At 39.8% G+C, this 13,460-nt stretch overlaps 1 protein-coding gene across 1 annotated transcript; it reads right to left on the bottom strand.

Moving 5' to 3' along the window:
• Nucleotides 1-636: 636 nt before the first annotated feature.
• Nucleotides 637-13,403, bottom strand: mthfd1b (methylenetetrahydrofolate dehydrogenase (NADP+ dependent) 1b). The gene is made up of 28 exons (XM_044376109.1): nt 13,249-13,403; nt 10,882-10,966; nt 10,525-10,584; nt 10,368-10,421; nt 10,127-10,263; nt 9,822-9,922; nt 9,576-9,712; nt 8,938-9,049; nt 8,700-8,827; nt 8,207-8,304; nt 7,805-7,978; nt 6,978-7,114; nt 6,801-6,847; nt 6,611-6,718; nt 6,446-6,520; nt 6,250-6,352; nt 6,053-6,129; nt 5,022-5,162; nt 4,832-4,900; nt 4,497-4,608; nt 4,138-4,277; nt 3,670-3,711; nt 3,305-3,405; nt 2,544-2,721; nt 2,123-2,230; nt 1,803-1,955; nt 1,460-1,573; nt 637-1,355 (listed from the first exon to the last, which is right to left on the bottom strand). Exons 1-27 carry the CDS (start codon nt 13,284-13,286, stop codon nt 1,484-1,486), a joined length of 2,805 nt encoding a protein of 934 aa, XP_044232044.1. The 5' UTR covers nt 13,287-13,403; the 3' UTR covers nt 637-1,355; nt 1,460-1,483.
• Between the last annotated feature and the right edge of the window lie 57 nt (nt 13,404-13,460).

The raw sequence follows: 13,460 nt of genomic DNA, 5'->3' as shown, positions 1-13,460 counted from the left end.
ATGTGCCTCTACCCCTCAGACGCTCAACGGAGCTGTAACAACCACACGGCACACGAGTTTCCATAGTGATGCAATGAGTGACGTGTTGCCAACCACCCCCTACCCTTATAAACAGATACAAAGAAAAGAAGGAAATAAGATATTTATTAACAAAAATATTACACCATCAAAATGTCTTGAAATGCATTTGAGAAACAATTTCCTGATTCATTTGCAATATTGATTTGTCTGTGTGTGAAAGAAAAGTTCCCTGCATCAGTGTGCAAAATTAACTTTTTTGTCCATCAGCCAAATGCTCAGTGAATGTTAAAATTTTACCAGCTGCTCAATAGATTACCATTGGGTTGTTTTTGGCTGGTGAGTAAAGCAAATCTACCGGCCACTTATGTATTTTTACCAGCATTTGGCTTGTGGCTGGTGCTAATTTTGTGCCCTGCATGTAATCATGCCACACTCACCTTCATTTCTATCAACAGGTATCACTCAGTGTCTGGAGATCCACAGAAAAACAGTAACTACATTCACTCTATCATATGTTCTACTGATATTAACTGTAGAAAAAAAGTGAAAATGACTGATAGAATAATAATAATACAGTAAGAATAAATCTAAAAAAAGAAAGAGATTGATATGTGGTTTCTATCAAGGAGATTTATTTGCCAAGAAAGTGGAAACCACTGATTTACAACATCATGACAGTGTATTCTCACATCAGTGCCGATTGGTTCAATGTTATACATTGTTAGAAATATTTAATTAGAATTCATGACAGGCAAAATAGGACTTTTGACAGGAAATTAGACAAGATCACTCAAAAAAAAATTACAAAACATTTTGTAAGACAGTATTATTTTATGGTTAGACAACATTTTCTAATAGTGAATTTATCGGAAAGGCATTTTTTATTCAGTTGATTATCAATGACAGTGGACTGGAATAGATGCTCCTGATGTAATGGACACAAAATATACACAGGTAGTTAATACAAGAGTCCAGATCTACCACTTTAGAGTCATGGGGGGGGTTCTGGGATGTGAAAACATAAGCAGGGCTTGATTTTTCTGCAGCCAGCAATGTAACTAAAAGAAATTTCAACAGGATGTATAGTTTCCCCCTTGCAAAAAGCCTTTCACAGATTTGCAGCGTCAGGAGGATAAACCGTTCTGTGACTAAATTCCTTGATTTACCCATCAACAGCCCTCTGGGCAAAGCAAATCAATTATTTACAGATGTCAGTGGCTCAGTGAAAAAGAACAAACAAAAACAGCACCAGCAGATGAGCTCGAGGCGCTTCCCGTTATAACAGCAGTCCATCACATTTCATTAAGGCTCAGAAGCTGGGCCACATCTATACACTGAGACAAAGAAAACAAAAAGGGCAACATATTAATAGTTATCATACATTCCTACCAACTCCTGTGTAAGATTGATATCTGAAAGTCTTAATTCCTCTCCTTACCATCATACAGAGCAGAGCCCTGTTTTAGAAGAGCCCGTTGACCTGCTCAGTCTCAGGATCCAGGTCAATATCATAGAAACATGGCCTGGTTGGCAGACCAGGGATTGTGGGCATCTAGGAAGAAAACACAGAAATAGAAAATCTTTTTATTATAGACAATTAAACAGTATGTAATTGATATACTGTACACATTTCTGGTGACATGGAGACTCAGATGTGTGCACTGGGATGCAGTTGGATGGTGCAGAGCAGTGAAGAGTCACACCCTTGACTCTCAGAAATGACATCTTTGGCAATTCTGTGGAAAGCAATTGTTTATTCAACATAAATAAAAAAAGCTTACCGTCCCAACTAGCGGGAAGAGAAAGCCAGCGCCCACACTGGCACGGATGTCTCTGATTGGCAGGATGAACCCTGTGGGCACACCCTTCTTGTCTGCCTCGTGAGAGAGAGACAGGTGTGTCTTCGCCATGCAGATCGGCAGATTGCCGAAACCCTGAGGGGAGACAAGTAGACCAAAACAATCAATTTCATGGATCTTTTACAAAAAGCCTATTCAAGCATTCTCCGTCCAATTATGATGACCTCAACTGACAGCAGCAACCAATAAACAGGCCAAACAGTGCAGTAGAAAGAAACATATAGACTAGAAGAGATGGTGACCTGTTTGGTGTAGAGCTCCACCTTCTGCTGGGCCTCCGGGAGAAGCTCAATATCATCCGCTCCATAGATCTTCTGGGCGATTATTCGAATCTTATCAGCAATAGGGAGCTAAAATGGAATTATAAATAATATACACACTACCGTCAGTGTAGTCCTTCAGTTGATATGCCTGCACATGAGTGCCAACCAGACAAAACTTGTACACATGCAGTTCTTGATTTCAGTTTACATGGACGTTATTTTTAATTACTTATTTCACTGAGATACTGGATACATGTATAAGAGAGCATTTCCTTGTGGATAAGGACATCATTTTTTTCTTCAAGTATCAGATGGCTGATATCTTTAGTAACACTTACAGACAAAAAACTGAGAAACAGAAATAGCAATGGACTGCCCCAGTAAAGGTAAGGGCACATACCTCCAAATCATAGAGGAACTTGAAGCTGCTGGGGGCCTCAGAGGCCCTCTGGACGGCCTGACCCAGGGCCACTGCGCCGGCTCCACCCTCGGCCCAGTGGGAGCAGCGCACGGCGTCGAAGGCTCCGGCAGCTTTGGCCATGTTGCAGACCAACTCCAGCTCAGCCATGGTGTCGGTCCTGCAGGATGGGAAAGCACAATGAAAAGCATGAGAGATAAATAGACAGGGAGAATGTTCCCATACGTAAGGGTTAAGGGACATAAACCGGCAGATTGGTCATTCAAGAAAAACCCAAAAATGTCTTTACTACATATATATATATATATGACACAACACATTTCTATCACTACTTTTTGCCTTATCTATTTATTGACACAATTCCTTTCTGCCTTAAACAAAGGTTATATATTTGAGATAATAAGAAATTAGTAAATGTCATTCAGCCTAATGCATTCTAATTTGTGAGAAAAATAATTAAACAGATTCACAACCACTTTATCCTGCTTTAAACCTGAATTCATTGATGTTTGTTTTGGCCATTTGGGGGAAGCACAACAAGCTATAAACACAACATTGATCATTCTCTGTGGGTTCGTCACTACAAGCGACCCCTTTCATGTCACACAGTCATTTGATCCTTTATAAGTGGAAATATATTGATTAAAGCAGCTTTAAGTAGAATAAAGTTTTCTGTATCAATGTTTGTGGTTGTATAGTTCTTTTTAGTCTTTTTTCCTACCATATCGTCATCCTTCACTTACTTGAAAGCATTGACGGCCACCACCACAGGCACGCCGAAGTGCTTTGCGTTCTCTATCTGCTTCCTCATGTTGCTGCAACCCTTCTCCAGCAGCTCCAGGTTCTACGTGCAGGTACACAAACACTTTTAAATTAGCTTGTGAGAAAGTCGTCCACAGAAAAGTTCTATGTTGATGCTTATAAAATGTTTACTGTATGCTTACACAAAGCTGTTACACTTCAGTTGCTGTTCTGACATATTATTAAGTGTGCAGACATGGATCCATACAAACTAATAACTTAAAAGAATCTCGATGACGAGATGTTGATCTACAGCTCATCAACAGAAAACAAAATCATTTTTTGACATTTGGTTCTTCTTCATTACCTCCTCGATATATTCCTTAGGCAGAGGCATCCCAGCAGTGACCTGAACAAAAATTAGTAAACAAAAAAGTAAAATATTTCAGTTAATTTAATAAGTACGAGAATGAGCTCATCAAATCTTGCATAATGAGACCATTCTTAAGATTTTTTTCTCAGTTGTTTGCCTCACAATTATTAAGAAGCAGTGTGAAAACAGGACAGTATGAGTGAGTGATTGCTCTGTGATGTCCACTCAGCAGGAAACATAATTGCACTCCCAGCAGTGCGATGTCATTCACTGAAGGACATGCAAAGGGAATATTTATTGTGATTGTGTGAATGCTGATGTTGTGTTCAGAATTCACAGTGGAGAAATGTGACAGTAATGCAGAATCGTACATTTATGTAAAAGCATGAGTGTTTGTTTTTCTCCCTAAATTAAAGTCACTATAGTAATTATCTTGTCATTAGGAAGTAGAAGAAAACTCACCGTTGGTCCTCCTCCGTGCATCTTCAGGGCTCGCACAGTGGCCACCAACACCACCACATGGGGCCTTAGGCCTGAGTAGCGGCACTTGATGTTGAAGAACTTCTCCATGCCGATGTCAGCACCAAAGCCAGCCTCCGTCACTGGCAAAATCCACAACAGTTGTGTGACAAAGAGAACAGGAACAGAATCACAGCTATAATATCTTATATCTACTCACATGTACAATCAACACATACAATACAAGCCAACATTTACTGCAGCACTTCAGTGCTAGACCAGGCACAACATTGATTAGCATTGATTAAATAACATTGATTAAATAAAAGCTATCATCGAGCCATTTTCTCAGCTCCACTCACCTACAAAGCCCTCGGGTCCGACCAATTTCAAAGCAATTTTATCGGCCAGGATGGAGGAGTTGCCATGGGCGATGTTGGCAAAGGGGCCCGCATGGACAAAAACAGGGTTTCCCTGTGGATTTAGACGACTCACATGTGACACAAAACTCAAGACAACGTAACCTCTCTAGTACACACTTAGGTTTGGATAACGAAAGATTTAGAGAAAATCAACACTTTGACTAAAAGCTCAATGTGTTTGCTTGTGACAGTTATACCAACAACAACAACAAACAACAACAACAGTAAATGTCAAAGAACTGAGCTTTGGAACATGTGTGTTGAGTTTAACCTACCTCCAAAGTCTGCATCAGGTTTGGCTTGATGGCATCTTTCATTAGCACAGTTAGAGCACCACACACACCCTATAGAGACAACATTTTATTACACAGACAGCTTCATTACAAGTGGCATAACATGTGCGGCATATGAGTCTTTTCTTAAATTCAGAAAGTCACACTTGGAAGGAGACTCTAGAGCACTGACCAGATCCTCGGTGGTGATAGGCTGTCCGCTGCGGCTGGTGGCCACGACCATCTTGGCTAGACGCTGACGCATGTCCTCCAGGCTGCTGGTGAGGGCGAGCACTGCCATGATTTCACTGGCCACTGTGATGTCAAACTGGGCCTGGAAGACAAGGAGGTCACCGCAAAGGTATATCCCTTTATCAGCAACAGAATAGTTGTTCACATTAGGGCTGGGCAATATATCGATATCATATCGATATCGTGATATGAGACTAGATATTGTCTTAGATTTTGGTGATGCAGCAGGGCGGCTTTGGCTCAGGAGGTAGAGCGGGTCATCCACTAACTGGAAGATCAGCAGTTCGATTCCTGGCTCCTCCAGTCCACATGTCAAAATGTCCTCGGGCAAGATACTGAGCCCAAAATTGCTCCCGATGCTGTGCCATGTGTGAATGTGTGTATGAATGATTAGTTCTAACTGATGTGCAGGTTGGCACCTTGCATGGCAACCCCTGCCATCAGCATATGAATGTGGTGTGAATAGGTGAATGTGGCCTGTAATGTAAAAGCACTTTGAGCAGTTGGAAGACTAGAAAGGCGCTATATAAGTGCAGTCAATTTACCATGAAGTGATGTAATTTTATCAACTTACCAGACTGTTCTAGCTGTTCTATTATTTGCCTTTAACCACTTAGTCATTATATCCACATTACTGATCCTTATTTATCAAAAATCTCATTGTGTCAATATTTTGTGAAAGCACCAATAGTCATCCCTACAATATTGTCACAATATTGATATCAAGGTTTGTGGTCAAATATATTGTGATATTTGATTTCGTCCATATCGCCCAGCCCTAGTTCAAAGTGTCTCATTATAGTAACAGAAGCTAAACTTAAGTATTTTTAACTTTGCAAACTCCCCAAAACTCTTTCTGGGTCCTTCTTTCAATCCAATGCTTAAACCGACTAAGCGTAGAGTTTTTATGTGATTACAGCATCTACTGAATTTTACTGAATAAGAAACAGCTTTGTGGATCTTTTCTGTTACCTCTCTTGTGTATCCCTTTTCAGTAGGCGACTGGCCGATTGTGATCTTCCTCAGGAATCGATCATTGGTATCCAACACTGAATTGACACACAGAGACAACAAAAACATTTTATAAAACATACATAAAGTCTGATCAATACACTCTCATACATACAGCAGAACTACTGAGGATGAAGAGGCCTCTCAGATGTTCGTACCTCTCTGCCAGGTGACAGAGCTTGGTTCAATGTCCAGACGGGCAAAGCGGGTGATCTCTTCCTCAGTCAGAGTAGAGGGATCGGTCTTCTCTATGCCCAGTTTCTTAAAAAAGTAGAAACCTTAAATGTCAGAGGTGCCCTGTACTATAGACTGTGAGTTAAATCAAACCTGCAAGTCTATGAAGCGATTGCTTACTTTTAGTCTGTTAATCTGGACGGGGGAGAACTTCCTCTGTCCTCCACTGAGGGGAACCAAGCGATTGTACAGGGCCTAAAGATGTATACGGAAGCAAAGCTAATCGTTATTAACTTGTAAGAAGTGTATTTTTATAAGAAACCACTGACAAAATAGAGTACCCACCTTGTCAGTTTGTGTGTACTCGTGGAACATGCGGGCATCGATGGCAGCAGCCACCAAGTTGTTGGCAGCCGTGATGGCGTGAATGTCGCCCGTGAGATGGAGGTTGAACTAAAATGAACAGACTTGTTAATTCAAATTTCCTTTGTATTATTATAATAACAGTTTATAACTTTAAACAGGGATGCAGTACCTCTTCCATCGGAATGACTTGAGAATATCCACCTCCTGCGGCACCCCCTGCAGACACAAGACAAAACATAATAATAATAATGAAGATAAATATATCAGTACAGAACTAAAAATTTACATTTCAGCAGTTCGTAACATGTGCATCCTGTCACTGAGTGTACATTTTTCCAAAGATCACCTTTAATGCCGAAGGTGGGTCCCTGTGAAGGCTGTCGGACACAAGCGAACACATTGAGCTTCATGTGGGCTCCCAGCGCCTGGACCAGGCCGATGGTGGTGGTGCTCTTTCCCTCCCCCAGAGGAGTGGGTGTAATGCTGCAGACAGAGATTATTGTCAGCACTGCACATATTTACCAGTAGGGCCCAAAGTTTGGCACTATATGTGTGACTTAAACAGAGTATGTGGTGAGAGGTACACATGAGAATGGTCTTTTGTAATTTTGAGTTCTGCTGTATGACGAATTAGAAGACTTGTCCACTGTATGAACTCACTGAGCAATATGAAAAAAATTAATATTACAACCATAAATAGTGATTCTGAGTCAGTATATAGTATCTAACAGCTAGTGTGAAAACAAATCCCATTAAATAATCAAATTATTTTAATGGAATTGACCTAAAAGATAAAATTAGGTTAAGTTTAATTTTGTGAGCGATTATCTTTATTACTATTAGTAATTAGTGCTATTAATTCAAAACACTGAATTGCTTATCATAATAACTTCATACTAATTTCTTTGTTATAATATGATTCTTTATAAAGATAATAAACAATGCTATTAAATTACTTCCAAGAAATAAGCAATTGACATAATTGATAAATTACATAAATTACTCTTGGTGAGTAATTTATGTAATTTAACCAGTTCTTGGCAGGTGAGAAAAAATGATTTCAAACACTATGAGTATATTATTACCTTAAAATGAAGACTAAAAAATAGGGAATAATCAAAGAAATGCTATAATCAGAGACAACAACAGTAGATAAAAGTGCTGACAGCATACCCAGTGACCACCACATATTTGCCGTCTGGTTGACCCTGCAGGCGTTTGATAATATTCAGTTGGACCTTGGCCTTGGTCTTGCCATAGAGCTCCACCTCATCAGACAGAAGGCCCACCTCCCTTGCTAGATGGCCAATGGGCTTGGGCACACAGGAGCGAGAAATCACAATGTCACTGTTGGAGTTACAAAAGACACAAAATTACTTTTTTATCTGAGCAAAGGTGTAAACAGCATAGACTGTAAGAGAAAGACCACATTATGAGATTCCTAACATGTGATAAAGAATTAAACCGGCTCCTCTTGCATGTTGGTTATTGAATTTAACAAATCCTTCATGAGAAGTTAAAGCACACATGACTAAGAGAGGGGGAAATGTGACGCAGGAGGAGAATGAGACAAACCTTGGCACGGGCTTCTGGAGATTGAGTTTGGTGTACGAAATGTCCCACTTCCCTGGTTGATGGCTCTCCAGGAAACGCCTTGCACTCAGCACTGTGTTCTACACACACATACACAAACACAAGTCATTCTTTTATTATTTAGGATACATGAAACCAAAGAACAAAAAGCATACATTTTCAACCTTACATACTGCTCCCACCTAACATACTTATGCTAGTGATGAAAATACAAAAAAAAAAAAAAATCTTTCAGCTGCAATTAAAATGTCATTATTAGACTATTGCAGTAAATCAAGACAAAAGCATCTGAGAGAGCAGGTGTGTCCTGTGTAAAAACCAGCAGGTTCAATAAACAGTGTTTTTAAATAGCACTGATAAGGCTGCTCTGATGAACACTGCGGCATATTCAAGGAGAACTCGACACTGTCACAGAAATTCTACCTAAATGAATGCTAAAGTGAAATAAAGTTCAGGATTCACAGATGGACCTTACCGCCATCAGCATGGCCACAGTCATGGGTCCCACACCGCCAGGCACCGGGGTGATGAAGCCAGCCTGCTCCTTGGCTGAAGCATACTGGACATCACCCACTACCCGCTTCCCACTAGGTTTAGTCTCATCTGAATGACACAGAGAGAAACTTTGAGGTAAATAACATACAATTACCTCTGAAAAAACACAAGAAAAAAACCTAAAACTACAGTAGACAGAAAAGCCTGCAGAAGCAAACCTGGAACATGGTTGATGCCACAGTCGATGACCACTGCTCCTTTCTTGATCCACTCTCCTTTTACCATCTCTGCTTTCCCAATGCCGACAACCAGAATATCTGCTTTGCCCACCTGGACGAAAACAATGATGGACATGAGTGAATGCTTACCGAAAAAGAGAAAATCACTGATTCTGTGCTTGGCAGATATTACTTCTTACATGACTCAATAGCAATGTCCTAAATATTGTAATACATGATATTATAGTTTCTACCACTTAGCGGCAGCAAAGATCTATAATTGCAAGTATGCCCTCATTAACCAGTTGTTTATGGAGCACCTGGAAAAGTTTCATTAAAAATACCTGCTAATTTGTCAGAATATTCAACATTTTTTTGTTCATGATTTATTACATTATCATGTATATATTCCACCTGGTTTTATGCACTGAAAGCAGAAGCTGAATTGAGTTGAAGTCTCTTTAGTTTTTTTTTTTTACATCAGGGATTTGTGAATCCTAAAATTAAACCAACATGTCAGATTGGGATTTTGAATAGCTGCTACTTGGTGTATAGAGAAATGTAGTTTGCTTGTAAAACAACACACCAGATCAGTAGTAAAATTATAGATTTTTTAAGATAAAGTGTTATGTTTGTACCTCCCCAGCGAGATCAGCGGTTTTAGAGTGACAGGTGGTGACAGTGGCGTGGTTCCACAGCAGCAGGTCATGCATCGGTGCACCCACAATCTTGCTGCGACCAATCACAACCGCTCTCTTCCCTGCCACAGACACACCTGTAGAGAAGCAGTCGACCCATCAGTTCATTCAGACCGTATTCAAAAAGCACAGACTGCCTTTTTACTTGACAACGCAGCTTTGAGGATATCAAATTGTTGTGTTTACCAGTCTGTCTGATCAGTTCCATGCAGCCGTTTGGCGTGCAGGGGATGAAGCAATCGCCCAGGTCTCCACGAGACAGCTTCCCTGCATTTATGCTGGTCAGTCTGTGAATGGACCAAAACACACACAAGAATTAAATATTATAAATTAATTATATCTTAAAACCTAAAAGTATCCAAGTGAGATTTGTCTCACTTGGATATTTTTTGAGAATTAAAAAGGAAGCAGAGAAACACATCAGCTTGATTCAAAAGAGGAGTAAACAAACCTTCAAATGAAGATGATCCTTAACTTATGTCTTTGCTTACCCGTCTACATCCTTCTCTGGGGCCACGGCGTTGGTGACCTTCTCTGTGTCGATCTTGTGGATTGAGTCTAAGGGCAGCTGGACAATGAGGCCGTGGATAGACGAGTTCTCATTCACCTCTGTGATACTGTGAAGAATCTACAGACAGACAAACAGACAGATGACTTTATACTTTCAGGTACACGTACTTCATTGTCATTTACTGTGTTCTCCTAGTTTCAAAACATCAACCTCCTCCTCACCTCCTCCTCTGTTGCAGTCTTGGGGAGTCTCATATGTGTGGCATTTATTCCAATCTGTGTACACATACAAAGAGATTAGGTCTGAAGTTAGAAGTGACTGTGAACAAATTACAGTAGAAGTGAAGTGAAGATAAAAAAAAACAATGATTTTGTTTACCTCTGCTGCTGCCTTCAACTTCATGCTGATATAGAGATTTGAATCATCACGGTCTCCAACCTGCAAAGACAGATAGAATCACTTTGCGTGTATGTATTACAGACATGTGTCTATCTACAAAAGGGAGACTTTAGTAGACATTAATAGTAGTACACATTTATAAACTGTGTATGCATGCAACAGCACACAATAACACAAAGTCAAGGATACACAGTAGATCCAAATCCTTACCTGCCGACCATCTCCAGGGGCAAGCCATGAGAGAGTACATGGCAAAATAAGCTGATATGAAACATCCAAAAATGTTTTTTTTACCCTTTCATGTGATAGTTCCCAAACTTCCCATCTTGCACTCACCTGTAGAACCACTAGACCAGGTCTGAAGTTGGGGTCCTGCAGCTTCATCTGCTCAACTTCATTCTTCAAACGCTGCCTCACCTGCCTGAGAAAACACAATAGAATAAAGTTTTCAATAATGGTTTAAATCTCTGTGCAGTGATTGTTGTACCATTCACGCAGTTTTACAATTACTACAATAAGCTAGGATCATATGGTACAAACACCAAAGGCCCAACTCATTCCATTTCCTCGCAGTAGTTACAGACTTTGTGAACATGCCATCTGGCTATCTCATTGTTAAAATGATAATCATTTTCCAGTCCTCAGTCATAAAGCCCAGCCATCAGAGTCCCTCCAGGAAAATGATTGTATCTTTGGTCTTTGTCTTTGCTTTATCTTTACTTGTTTAACAATTTGGAGAGTGGGAAATATTCCAGTATTTTGTGTTGGGGGAACAGATAAGTCACACCTGAGATAAAGATTAGGCAAAATCAATTGAACAAATCAAAGAAAAGACAGACAGCTGTGACACTAGGTAAACTGGACTTCAGCTCACAGCAATTAAAAGTAATCTTAAGATCTATCATGTGTGTCTGAACAAAGCAAAGACCTGATTGCATTTCTTTTGTATTGTATTAACACAATAAACCACATATCTAATCTGCTTTGTTGATCTTGTCCACTGCGGATGAGAATGAGAGCAAGGCCATTCAAAAATATGTAAAGCTAGACTGATGATCTTGTTTAAAACTCTAACCTACAAAAGTGATTTAGATTAAGCCTGCATCTTCTCTGTGCATCACTTTAACTTAGAAATACACCAAGTGCTTTCTACTGATTATAGATGCATGACACCAATTTGAGCTACCTTTAAGCAACCTTAGAGTGTTTTTGCCAAAGTGATCCTGCAAAAAAGAGCTTTATATTCTCAAATCGTGGATGATCTGAAGGTCTACGAGCCCCATTTATAACATCAGGCATCCCAATTGCATAACATTAGCCTCCCTAAAGGCTACAATGGAGAGGAAACAATTATACAATACATATTTTAAATGATTTAATGATTTAGTGCAAGTAATATTAAAAAAAAAAAAAACTGAACCCGGTATTGCAATTTTGTTTTTTAGGAAAACAATTTTCCATATGGCCTGAGGACAGATTTAATATAAAGCAAGATTTGCTTTATATTTATTAAATCAGGAGAAGAGAGAAAATGAGGACTATGACTATGCACACTAGTAAATCCAATCATTATTACATATTGCATCATAACAAGAATACTCATCACATAAAGAAGCCTTTGAGACATCTCAATTCCTGGTCACTGATCAACTCAATTAACTCCTATAAACAAAAGCCATTCATACAACAAACAGTACTGTAGTAGTTATGCTCTGATTGTGATGCTTCTTAATAGAACACACTTTTGGATAACTGACTGTAGAAAACTACTTTTCCTGAAAGGCAAAGAAAACCTCATCAATAAACCTGAATCCATAAAGGCTACTTGTCCAGCACAGTAAATGGTATGCCAGATTCAGAGATAATGAGTGTAAATCTTCCAACTGAAGGGACAGCAGACCTGTGGCGAGACTGTACAGCCCCTTTGTGTTGCATGAAATAATTACCTAATGAGTTCTGTGAGGGGCAGTTAACAGGGTGCAGGCTGTTAGGTCTTGTGACAGGCACATGCAAACTAAATGTCCTGCACTTTTTTTTGGATTCAGTCAAACTTTAAAACATATTTTGAAGATTGTACTCAAATATTAAAAGAACGACACAAGTAGGGTTTTCTGAATGTCATGACTGGTGTTTGACAGCCTCATCACCTGAGTTCGGTGGAGGGCAATAGGACAAAGATCATATCACACCACCACAACTTCTTACATAATACTGCAGGATTTGTAATCATTCATGCCACAAATTTTAATGGCTGAATCATAATGGATTTTTACCAAATTTTGACAGTTGCTCAAAAACCAGCATTGCACATTTAGACTAACCTACATGACTGTCAGGAAACACATATCACATGCACCTTGAGAGGGGTATCCACTGTGATTTCTCGGCTGATTACCTATTATTAACAATGACAATTGTTGGCACACTTCATTCACGTGGCCAGCACCATGTAGGGCGAATTAATACTAAGTTATTAAACGTTTTTCTGCTGCCTGCACTGGGAAGAGCAGTTCCTTGAAACAAAAAACAGCTGCATGTAAAATGTGCATAAGGCTGGCAGACTGCACAAAAGTTGTTTTAAACTAACTCAGTTGGCTAGTTAGCTTCCTAGTTAGCCAGCACTGAGATCCATGCTTCAGGCTGGTTACGTCTATCTGGATACCTGTGCATTCATAAACGTGCTGAATAAAATGTGATACTTACGCTGAAACCTCTTTCCCACTTATGATTTGAGCTGACATCTTCGGGCCTGACAGTCTGCGTTCAAATGGTGTTTAGAGTTCGTCCCTGCAGCACACTCACTGCGTGACAACAAGAATGAGACCGCGGTGGCCACCAAAAACTTAAGTTTATTCAGAAACCCGTCAGTAGTCGAATGGGGGGTGGCGCAGGCTCCGTTCACAAATACAACACTA

The sequence above is a fragment of the Thunnus albacares genome, chromosome 15 (assembly GCF_914725855.1).
Source record: "Thunnus albacares chromosome 15, fThuAlb1.1, whole genome shotgun sequence".
NCBI classification, from domain to species: domain Eukaryota; kingdom Metazoa; phylum Chordata; class Actinopteri; order Scombriformes; family Scombridae; genus Thunnus; species Thunnus albacares.
The sequence above is the reverse complement of the archived record's forward strand: the minus strand, read 5'-3'. Positions and strand labels throughout refer to the sequence as shown.